This window comes from Artemia sp. Qi Xiang Cuo, chromosome 5 (assembly GCF_049724085.1).
Source record: "Artemia sp. Qi Xiang Cuo chromosome 5, ASM4972408v1, whole genome shotgun sequence".
NCBI lineage: Eukaryota > Metazoa > Arthropoda > Branchiopoda > Anostraca > Artemiidae > Artemia > Artemia sp. Qi Xiang Cuo.
This window is the reverse complement of record NC_142798.1, coordinates 80333272-80345217: the sequence shown is the minus strand read 5'-3', so window position 1 is coordinate 80345217 and position 11946 is coordinate 80333272. Positions and strand designations below refer to the sequence as shown.

The 11946-nt window shown below is 37.3% G+C and overlaps 3 protein-coding genes across 3 annotated transcripts; all 3 read right to left on the bottom strand.

The window, feature by feature from the left end:
• Window positions 1–277: 277 nt before the first annotated feature.
• On the bottom strand, window positions 278–6286 carry LOC148952597 (neurotrophin 1-like). The gene is made up of 3 exons (XM_089089969.1): window positions 6189–6286; window positions 2941–3309; window positions 278–964 (listed from the first exon to the last, which is right to left on the bottom strand). The coding sequence occupies exons 1-3, from the start codon at window positions 6201–6203 to the stop codon at window positions 500–502; spliced, it is 849 nt and encodes a 282-aa protein (XP_088946095.1). The 5' UTR covers window positions 6204–6286; the 3' UTR covers window positions 278–499.
• A 1895-nt stretch (window positions 6287–8181) lies between these two features.
• LOC148952596 (uncharacterized) lies at window positions 8182–8667 on the bottom strand. Its single transcript, XM_089089231.1, has one exon. The coding sequence runs from the start codon at window positions 8665–8667 to the stop codon at window positions 8182–8184; it is 486 nt and encodes a 161-aa protein (XP_088945357.1).
• Window positions 8668–8743: 76 nt separating this feature from the next.
• LOC148952595 (protein CFDP2-like) lies at window positions 8744–9451 on the bottom strand. Its single transcript, XM_089089229.1, has one exon. It carries the CDS (start codon window positions 9449–9451, stop codon window positions 8744–8746), a length of 708 nt encoding a protein of 235 aa, XP_088945355.1.
• Between the last annotated feature and the right edge of the window lie 2495 nt (window positions 9452–11946).

Genomic DNA, 11946 nt, shown 5'->3' with positions numbered 1-11946 from the left:
GCTCCCCTCCCACGTCCCTTTTTTCCAAAATTGTCCGACCAAATTTTGAGATAGTTATTTTGTTCAGCATAGTCGAAAGATCTAATAACTATATCTTTGAGGATGATGGACTCCCCAGAGCACCCAGAGGAAGGCTGCAAACTATGAACTTAGCTTTTTATTTGTATACAGTATTGTTTTTCCGTAAAGTCTGATTTTCTTTAAATAATTCATGTCAGGTTAATAATGTTGACATAAATTGGTTTATCTATCGCCTATGTAATGTAAGAAACTCAAATTATTCTCTACGAAAAATATATTTCAAGAACTCTCAGCAGCTCGCAGTCGGTGATGTAAAAAATAAAATAGAATTTTGAAAGTAAAATACACAAATCTGGAAAATACCAAAAATAATCTCTGTGACGAAGGCGGTATTTCAAGAAAGCAGTGCTTGGTCATTTTGGGCATTCTCCAACGGTTGTGCCTATACTATAAAAATATTCGTCTGTCAGTAAAACATTTAAGCAGGGATGTGACAAGAGCAAGCAGATGGAAGCTTGTAGATGTCAATAAAGAGACCTTTGTATGGGTCACATGGGTCGAAAGACAACATACGGTGGTAAACATATTTCTGCAGACATTGGCTTTTGTAGCATGGAGCTAATGTACGGCAAGCAGCACCAGCAAAAAGACAAGTTTCCATGCGCTGAGTTTGGGTGTAGTAAGCTACATCTTGAACGATGACTCTCCATTCTCCTTTGGCGTTCTGGGCGCGACGAGGGCGGGCGTATTGGACGTTGGATGGGCAGATGTATCCAGCTGGTCCAATCCAGTGGGTTTTGTCAAAGGTGAATGCGCCAGTGTAGAAAGAGTAATCAAATGCGCTTTCTTCAGCCTTGGTCAAACCGTCAACAAGATCATCAGCAGATTGGTCAGCAATGTCGCTGTATTTCTTGGCTGCGTGATAATCAGCATAGATGGCATTCTGAAAGAGAAAAAATAAACTTTAGTATTTTTTCAAGTGTATGAATATATGTTTTTTTTTGTCATGTTGCCAGTTCCGTAAGATGAATACATCTTCAGAAAGACAAAACGCTCTCTATTTCTCTCTCTCTCCTGGATATATACACATATGAGTGCAGACTCAGGTCACTACCTTATTGAAAATACGCACTTTGAGGTAATTTATTTATTCTTTGAAGATTCCTTTAAGTAATTTACATATACTTCATGCATTACAGTCTATCTTTAGCCCCAACGAGATGAATTAGGTCTCAAGGATTGGCGTAGCTGCTAAATCAATATTTCCAGAAAGCACAAAATAAGTTGAGAATAAAGGGTTATTGCTGGGTTTGATTAAAACGCACAACTGTTCTAAAACTTCATCGAATTGTCTTCTTTTTTTATCGTTTATCTATGTGTAAGTATGGACAATGTTTTTAGTACATTTTAGGATGGACCCGATCTAACTGGCTTTTATGCAGGTTATTTACCTATAGTCGTCCCCCGTTGGGGTGGGAGTATGTCGTAAGAAAAAATTCAAGGGAAATGAAAACTAGCTAAGAGGGTACAAAGAGGGAGATTTTAAACGGACTGGGATGGAGGAGGAGTGTGCGTAGCTGTGTTGGGCTCAGGTGGCTTGGTGCTACAGTGAGTTGTTAGTAGTAGTAGCATTTACCTTATTCTCAGTCTTTGGATTGTTTTTTTTTGTGCCTGGGAGGGGTGGGGGCTATTCGCCCTTATTTCATTGCCTTGTGAACATAAAGAATAAATTGCTCTGACGTTAAAATCCTAAATTTTTCAAATTTTCGTTCTTCGATCTAGCAGCTGAGCGATTCAATGCAACTTGCTGTTTCTATAAGATATTGGAAGCAGTATACCATTTTACATAAGAAATATAAAATAATTCTTCATTTATTTTATTCAAACCATTTGTTTAATACAGAGTATTGAATATTTTATCTGAAGTATAAACTATTAGATTTAATTATAGTTAAAGAGATATAATCTGACTATTGCGCTCTTGAGTTTGGAATTTTAGATTAGAGATCAAAAATGTTTATGGTTTGTCAGTATTGTAAGTTTGTAAAAAAAGAGAGTTAAAAATGACCCGTCTATTCAAAATAAAATTGCTACTGTTCACATTTATGTGAAACAGTGAAAGTAATTCTGTGCATTTGTTTATAGTTGACTTCCCTCACGGAATTTTTAGGCATTACCACCTCTGATCATTGAACATCAAAATTAAAACATTTCTTTTTTCCTAGACGCATCACTGGTCTATTCATGCCTAAAACATCCATTTTCTGAGATCCCTTATCGTTTTCAAGTGAAATGTCCAGCACAAGGCCTAGATATCCCGCTAAGGGGATACATCCTTTGAAGTCATTAGCGATGTTTTTTTATAGATGGATGGATCAGATATAATTTAGAATTATCCTATCTGGTTATCTCAGTTTACCCTATCAATCACTAAATCTTAACTAATAAACAATCTACATGAGTTGAGTTTATTAAAGAAAAGCCCTAAGGACTAAAGAGAAGCACTAAGGACATTTTGCATATCAAATTTATTTTGGCATGGTAAATTAAAAGTTGATCTCCACTACCGTTTTAATTCCCTCACCTATGTTTAGCATTGATCAAAAACTATAGAAAAGTTAACATAATCATCTGGGTAAGTTGATTTTATTATTACTATTATTATCTTCTTGAATATTATACCTTTTTAAACAGTTTGCTTTGTACAATAGGCTGCAATGTTAACTAAATGTGGTACCTGAATTGTTTTTTACTTCGAAGAGCCACAAGTTTTTGAATCATAGAAAGATGGATAAATAAAATGACACAGAAATGATACTTTTCTGTATTTAGATGAATATTCTATAGGCCTTTTAGCTTCTTCCATGTATGCTATTATCTGTACCAATCTACAATCAACTTAAACTTTCAATGTATTACCTTAATCTCATATTCAGGATATTCAGCATCATCTAAGCAGAAATTCAACGTTGAGTTCTGAGCGCATTTTGGGGCAGCCTTTGGGTCGCAATAATGATAGTCATGTCCATAAGATGGCTTTTCGTAGCCATAAGAAGGCTTATGTTCATAACCATAGGATGGCTTATGTTCATAGCCATGAGAGGGTGCTGGGTAGTCGTGCTTGTAACTTGGCTGTGGGTACTCCTGCTTATAGGCTGGTGCATGGTAGTCTTGCTTGTAGCTAGGGCTGTGTTGGGCATGGTAGGATGGCTTGCCATAACCATGTTTTTGGTACTGAGCCTCTGCTGAGACCAAGCCTGAAGAGGCTACCGACAGAACGACAAGCGACTGGAAAGAGACATATGAATCACTTACTGTAGGTGCACACATCAGGGCCATATCCAGGGGGGGGGTACCCGGTTTGCCCCTCCCCCTCCCCCCCGAAATTTTTGTCCAATTCGTAAAAACGTAACAAAAAATGGATATAAAAAAATTTTGTATGCGTTTTTTTTAGTTTTTTTTTGTGTAACCCCCCCCCCCCCGGAATTATTTTTTGAGTAAAACCCCCTCCAGAAAAAAAATCCTGGGTACGGCCTGGGCACACATACTAAAAAACGTTATAGTGAACCTTACAGGGTGAAATCTTACAAATTTTACTTCTATATACATTGAATTCGATTAATAGGAATGATTTTGTTATAGTTATTACCTATATAGTAGACGTGTGAGTTAATAAAAGAATATACAAAGTAATATACATATAATATAATCAAAAAATGTACAAATAATAGCATAATATAAAACCAAAGACGAAAGTCTTGTAAAAACGACAGATCTTTGACCAATAGGCAGTAAAAAGAGGAATAACCACACGGATGTTTTGCCTGTATGGGACAAGGCATCCTGAGCGTCGAAAAAGAAAGAATATATAACAACTTTAAAAAAGGAAGAAATATCAATCAATGATCTTCATTGCCGTTCTGGCTAAGTGGACGTGCGTCGGGTTGAGAAGTGTTCAAGGGGCATGGGTTCGTTCCCTGACGTGGCCAGTTATTTGGGTTTGGGACGCGGGTCAGTGGTGTGACTCTGTAAGCTTAGCCAGAGTCAACCCAGCTCTAAATGGGTACCTGGAGAAATCTGAGGAAGGTAAGCAGGAAGGGTGTGCGAAAGCGCAGGATGGCTGGCCCCCAGCCCCCCATTGCACTTCCTGGCTGAAGGGTCACGAAACGGTGATCAGCACCGCCGGTTTGGACCTTAAGGGTCTAGTCCCGTCATACCTACTACTTACTGAGTATAAAATTGCTACCCGGTGAATAAACTTCGGAAGTAGAATATATTAAGATTTAATGAGGCACTTCAATAACACGCAGGGTTGCCTCCCCAAGAGATTTATCACTATATCTAGTGATTTTTATATTGCCTAAAGACAGAAGTCACTAAATCAGCATATAAATCACTAGATTATTGAAGATCATTAAATCAACCAAAATATCACTAAAATCTAGTGATTTTTTTCACCGATTGGCAACCCTGATAACACAGAAGTAGCTGGTATTTTTGCTTGTTGTTTTTATTATTTTTAAGGATTTTCTTCTTTGGTTTTGTCATGGTAGCCCTGTTTGGCTTTGAACATTTTATAAAGTAGTATACAAATATATATTATAATATACACTATGCATGCATATTATACATCATATAGAAATTACAAGTATAACTTAATATACAAATATTTTATATAATACACAAAATGTACATATGATATACAAAGTATATTACATTTTTAAGTGAAAATTTTTGCTCCTACCAGAATAGATAAATTGTATTAGGTTTACATGAAAAGTTATATGTAGTGAACTGGAACTTAAATCTACTTCAAACTTGACTGGAGCAAAATACATAATCTCTGTCTTACATGGAATCAACCAGTGATTTACAATATTTAGACTGCCTTCCCTTAAATTGCCCTAAACCCCACCGTTTACTTTTAGGAGCTAAAATTTTCAAAATATAATAAAAAATAATGACCTGTGGTCATATAAAATTTGAAGATAGGTTGAGAGGGGATAAACCTTAAAATCTACTCGCATAGTATGAATAGTTCCGTCTTTCAACTGTGGTGTCGATTCGTAGAAATTAGGGGTAATGGGCTAAATGTATTTCTTAAAATTCATGGGGTGGGGGGTAATTCGGTTGTTTTTTCAATATTTCAACGTAGTACCAAAAAATCCATTTTTAAATGAAAGTACCGACGTCAGTAATTTTTTCAAAATGTAGTGGGAGCCAAAAAAATCTTGGAGTGTCAATGCTACTTCCTTGTACTACTACAGAAATTTTCTTGAACTTTACCAGCTCAAATAATAACTGAAATATCAAATAAAAGAAAAAAAAACTAACATTGTTATCAATAAACGTATTTTCCCATGTATTAAAGGCTTAAAAATTGTATAGGCCTTGTTAAGATATCTTTTCGCACCAACTGAAATTTTTTTGTTTACTATGATTTCCAATTTTTATTTATGTCTATTGCGCTGATTTTTTAGGTTATTTGTCTTTTTATTGTTATTAAACCAATGTCTTAAAATACTAGTTTGTCACTCAAAGAGGCTTAAGATTCATTTTTCTAAACAAGAAATCGCATTTGATAGTACGTTTAAATTTAGTATACAAGACATTGAAAAAAGATGAAATCGACTAATTAAGTCCCCAGCCCCTTAGAGCTTAGATCCCAGATATTTTGTTTTTCCCACCCCTTTTTCTTTAACCCTGTGACCAAGGTCCCCCCAAAGCTACAACTAAGACTGAAATATCTTTTGGAAATTCGTTGGCATGGGCATAACAAGAAGGCAGTACCCCCTCAAAAAATCAGAGATGCGACTGCAATGCTTAGTTCTCCCAGAAGACGGTGAATTTATGCCCCCTCCCCTCTTTGCCATTAAAAATATCCCTCACTACGCAGATGCAGGGGAAGGATTTTTTTACTTTCTTTTTTTAAAGATACAAAAAAGTGTTTCCACGATCTAGGGTGGGAGATTTTTTCCCTTTGAAAAATTAATTGAAAATTGTCAAAAAGTATTTTTCAAAATGTAAGGGGGAGGAGGCGATTGTCCTCAATCTCCGATTGGTGCCACTGGGTTGAAAATTTATAAAATATAAGGTTTTATTTCTTTTAAAGAGCTTAGTAACATGATGTTAAAAATAAAGAAGAGAAATAAAGCTAGTAAGCTTACCAGAAAAAAAGCCATGATACACACTGCTGCGAGAAACTGATAGTTCTTAGCCAATTTCTTGTTGATAACCCATATATACCATTCTGGAGAGACGGGCAAGTACCTATTTGTCGTTCTCTCATTGGCTGGTAATATGGGTGGGGTATTACTGCTGAGAAATTGTCAAGGTCTTGCAATAATGTACACTTGCTCTAAATTTCAACCTAATAATTTATTTGATTGATGGTCCACATACATGTCAGTTAACACACGTGTTTTTATGCTATTATTTTCTGCAATTATCTGCGAATCTCGCATGACGAATTAAAACAAGAATAAGGAAACTGATAATTGTTATATTATGAAAAGAGATATTGGATTGATGTTTCTAAAAAAGTTATTAAATGCACTTTTAACCTTGTGAATAGAAAAAAAAAGTTACAATTTTTTTTTTAAGAACTAATTTTCGGAGCTCGTAAATTATTGGCAAGGATAGTTATACTTCATAGCTAGGGAGTGAAGAGCTAAAATTTCAAAAAAAAAAGAAACAAAATACATAAAATATAAAATATATTATATATAAAACAAAAATAATATTATATAAAAAATATATAATTATTTACGTAAAAAGGGACTGACAAAGGATCAAGTTTTACTGCTCATACAGAGCGTTGCTCAAAGGTTTTATCGGTTTTGAGAAATAAGCAAAGGATTAAAATTCTGTATTGCTATAATGTCTTCTTATTTGCCAATTTATTTTTTCATTTTCCAATTGTAGGGCTTTTGGTGACTGCTTAATTCAACAAATAAAAATATGTAAAAAAGACTTTCACTCGCTATAACAATGCACAACCAAGCTCTTCTTTGTTATTCTTATGGTTTGTCAGAAAAACGTGATATAGGCGTAGGAAAAACGTTTTTTTTTACATTTCCAAAAACGTTAAGTGTTATATAGTAGAACTTGGCTATTTATTTATATATCAGATGAAATGTGTTTTATTTTTTTTATTGATGCACGCGCAATTTCCTTGCCAAATCAAGAAAAGACTTTGCGAAACCAGTGTTTGTCGCGATGCCAATGCCGAATTTTCACCCTAAAAAAAAAAAAAAAACCTAAACCTAATCTATCCATTGAAAGGCAGTGGCACCAATTCACGAAAATGTGGGGAGGAGGAGGAGTGGGAGGAAGAGTGGTGTCGAGGGATTATTTTGGTTTAAAAAAAAAAAGACACAAAAATGTATTTTCAATGTCTAGGGAGGGAGGGAATGTATTTTAAAAATTTGGGGCGGGGGGTCAAATACCCTCCCGGATTGGTGCCCTTTTTGGAGAATGATCATACTTAATAGACACTTTCGTGGAGGCTTAATGCCCAATATGGTAACAGAGGAAGATTTTGGGACACCTATTTCAATCATATCTGTCGATAGGTACAAAAATACGCCTCTGAACTTAACACGACACGTTCAGCTCCTAAATCGAGGGCCTAAATTTCTGTTAATAGCCTATTTTGAAATATAGACTTCATAGCTGACGATATCAGACGATATCAACGACGATATCAGTACAGCATTCAGGAATAGGCAGAACAGAGTGGGGGAGAGTAGGCATCCTTGCAGCACTCCTGAAGAGGTTGAGAATTCTTCAGTAAAGCCTTCGCTGGTCTGCACCATGCTTCTCGACTTCTCGTACATGCTCTTGACAATGTCAATAATGTCAGTGGGAAAACCGTAGTGTGCCAGGATTTGCCATAGGCCATCTCGCCAAATTAGATCGAAAGCTTGTTTGAAATCGATAAACAGCTGGTATAGCTCTTTCCCGAATTCCAGGTATCTTTCCATAATCTGTCTGATCACAAAAATTTGGTCTATGGTGGATTGGTTTTGACGGAAGCCAGCTTGATATTCAGGGATTACGTGTCTTGTCAGGTTTCTGATCCAATCAAGGAGAATTTTCGTAAGGATTTTAGCTGGTTGGCAAGTAAGGGAAATGGGTCTGTAGCTTTCGCAGTTACTTTTAGATCCTTTCTTGTGCAAGGGCACTATGACAGATCTTGACCAAGACTCTGGGAAGTATTTTATTTCCCATACAGCTGTTACTACGTATTTTGTGGTACAGAGCAACGACGACATCAGATTCCACTTTTAGAAGTTCTGCCTGTATACCGTCTATTCCCGGTGTCTTATTTGACTTGAGGGATTTGAGTGCGGCTTCTACTTCTGACCTTAAGGGTGGTGGGGGTGGTTCCTTATCTCTGTGTGCTGGGAACTTTCGAAGTACTTCAGGATCTGGGTTTACTGTGAGATTAAACTTTTCCTGGAAGTGTTCTTTCCAGCGATCTCGGATTCCGACACAAGTAGTGATTTTGTGTCCATTTTTATCTAAGAGATCGAGGCACTTCGCTTCTTTGCGGTTTGTCAGCTCTCTAGCACGTTTGAACATGAGGTGTGAGTTACCCCTACGGGAGTCCTCCTCACACTGCCAACATTTTTCAGTAATCATGTCTTTAAATTGCTTGGCGGGTTTTCTTCTCAATTTGACGTTTAAGGTTTTTGAATCTATCCTTGCTTTCTCTATCTTACTTGTTTTGGAGAGTTCGTTTCTCGATACAGATATCAATAATCTCCTGGGTAATCCATGGCTTGTCTTCTGCAGATTTACGGCCGAGGACGTGCTCAGCTGTCTCGCATACGGCCAGGCTGCTTTGCGAAACAAGTAGATCGATGTCGGTTGGAGTCAGCAGATCAGGTGTTTCTTGCAAGGTCTTTGACAGTCGTTCGTTGAGCTGCATTCTGTACTCTTGTCTCGTCTTAAGGTCTTTAAGGGCTTCTATCCGGAATCTTGGAACTTTTTGTTTCGGTTTGACAACGGCCTTTAATCTTAGGCGAAGCGATGACATGAGGAGATTGTGATCACTATCAAAGTCCCCACCTCCTAGCGTCACTGTGTCTGTGAATGAAGATTTCCATCGGCTGGATACCAGTATATAATCTATCATGTTGGCAGTCCTTCCATCGGGGGACCACCACGTGACTTGTCTCTTTCGTCTGTGCTTGAACATTGTGTTTGTGATAAAAAGCTCGTTATCTCGGCAAAATTCAGTGAGTCGTTCTCCTCTGCCGTTGATCTGTCCGATCCCGAACTTGCCCATGACATCTTCGTTTCCGCTATTGTCACTCCCCACGATGGCATTGAAGTCCCCGAGGACTAACACGATGTCTTTCTTCGGAATGGTGTCGACAAGGCTCTGGAGCTTAGAGTAGAAATCTTGATGAATCCGGAGCATAGACCTGTACCACGGAGAGGCTTTTGAACTTGCTTTTGAGTCGGATCATCATTAATATCTCTGAGACAGACAACACTGACAGAAGAGATTCCCTTGCTGCTTTTTTCAGCAAAAAGCTGACTTCTTGTCTGTGTGTTCCATCTTGTCTTCCAAAAAGCTGAAGGGTTGCGTCTCCTATCTGTTCTTTGCTGATACCTGGTAGATGAGTCTCTAAGAGGCCGATGATGTCCCAATTGTAGCGGTTTGCTTCACGGAGGAGCATGTCTTTCTTACCTTGTTTCGAAAGTGTCCGAAGATTTAACGTGCCGAGTCTGGTGGTAATTTTTGTAGATAAAACCGGTCTAGCGTCCGTAAAACCGGTCTAGCGTCCGTAATTATTAGCTCTTTTTAAAGTCGCTCAAGATGAATATAGTATCACTACAAACAAGAGTTTGGATACTGCCCCCTTCCTTAACTGTAAATAAAAACCAAAAGCCTACTATTACTTCATTAGCGCTTATCTGAAAACGAATTATATATTACAAATATTTTCTTCCCCAGTTCTCACAGAATTGAAAATAAAAATAAAAAATACAATGAAATTAATTCTTGAACCGATGGATCTTTCAACAATTAATATCATTATACTTCAAATATTCAGTTTGATGTTGTTTATACTTTCCAAGACTGTTCAAGACGCATATGACCTTGAAAACAATTTCTCGGACTACAAAGCTGTAACTCCACTGTGACGTCACTGCCTGCTTGATTGGATTGAGTTTATATTGGCGACGGTTTTTGGCATTGATTTGGAGTGGTTTTTTGTCTATTTAATTTTACTAACGTAAGTACAAAAATTAAAGAATTGACGACTCAGATATTATTTTAAATACAATATTGAATTTTATTTATCGATCGATGACCGATGGTATCAAAGTAGAGACAATAATTGCTTAGTCAACAAGCTTTTTCAGTCATGAAACCATTCTAAAGGCAAAGGAGGTCTTACATCAGGTGCTAGAAATTGGAACACGTTTAATTAGATGCCAAAAAGACGATGAAAATGTCCTTGACCTTTGTAAGTGGTTATCTACGGCAACGAAAGAAAAACGTAAGATCCCGAAATTCGTGATATACTCACCGTATGAAATTCCAACAATTGGTGATGCGATCGTTGCAACATTAACCTGTCGCATGAATGAACTTTCCCGTAAAACTGACAGTTTGTCTGAGCTAAATAAGCAACATTTGGCCGTACAGGCAACTTCTGCCTGGCCCTCTTCCGCTCTGTCGCCTTGCACCAAGGACCAATCCAATCCTCCTACCTATGCTGTTGTGTTAAAAAATTGCCCGTCCAATCTTTCATCTCCACTATTAAGGAAAGATTTTATTGATAAATATGCCCTGAAGCTGCAAATGATATTTCAGAGGTGAAACGTTCTTCATCAGAATGGAAAATTGTCGTAAAAAGTAAACCCGCTGCCTCCTCAATTGCTGACCAGATGAAAAAGTTCCAACCTGGCCTTTTAGTCTCTGTTAAATATCCCGCCTTCATCGGTGTAATAAAAGGCGTTCCGAAAGAAATGAATGAAAAAGATATAGAGAAAATTATTCCAAAGTGTGTCAATGCTTTGCAGTGTGGCAAGTCCCGTGTCTACAAGATTTATTTTGAACAACGGAATGATCTCGATTCCTTTCTGAAAAATTCTGTGAAGGTGGGTCATGAGAAGTTATCTGTCCAGAATTTCATTCATACCTAGACGGTGTTTCAGATGCCATCAACGAGGACATCTTGCTGTTGATTGTAAGAATGCAGAACTGTGCTCTCACTGTGGTTCCTCGGAGCACTCTTCCACCAGGGATAATCCATGTGTTCGGAACATGTTTTGCATTACATGTAAAGAGTCTAATCACACCTGTTACAGTATCGAATGCCCTGGCAACGCTCAAACCGATAAACGGGCAGCTAAGTAGATAAATGGACATTCGTTTTCTCTCTTGGAACATTAATGGTGGTCTTATAAAAAAAGACCTATTCTTGAAAATATACTTCATAATCATGATATTCTTTGTTTGCAGGAAAATTTCCTGACCAACTACAGCCTTAGTTTACTTGATATTAGTGCCACTTTCAAAACTTTATCGGTTCCAGCTATACGTAGTACTTCTAAAGTCAGAGCTTCTAGTGGTATTGCTACTTATGTAGTATCGAATCTTAATTCTAGGGTTTTCTTTTCTTGTGATAGTTTTTTAGCTGTTCGAGTAGTTGATTGCGTAATAATAAATGTGTATTTACCCACAGATTACAAAGATGAAGATTCGGAGAGAGATTTCGCTTTAGCAGTTAGTAAACTTAGCTCTTGTCTTCGTGATGTCCTTAAACTGAAAATCCCGTGTTTGATCGTAGGTGATGTTAATTGTGATTTAAATTGCGGGTTGTCTTCAGCTTCTATCCGTGCTTCTTTACTATTAGGAATATTTTGTGATGATTTTAAAGTTCAGCAGAAATCTGCTCA

What these genes read in the sequence shown, in the direction of transcription:
- LOC148952597 (XM_089089969.1), bottom strand. An exon ending in ATCCTGAATATGAGATTAAG is followed by an intron (nt 965 to 2,940) that starts GTAATACATTGA and finishes TTTCTCTTTCAG; the next exon opens with AATGCCATCTATGCTGATTA.
- LOC148952596 (XM_089089231.1), bottom strand. Translation starts at nt 8,667, where the DNA reads ATGATTACTGAAAAATGTTGGCAGTGTGAGGAGGACTCCCGTAGGGGT.
- LOC148952595 (XM_089089229.1), bottom strand. Translation starts at nt 9,451, where the DNA reads ATGCTCCGGATTCATCAAGATTTCTACTCTAAGCTCCAGAGCCTTGTC.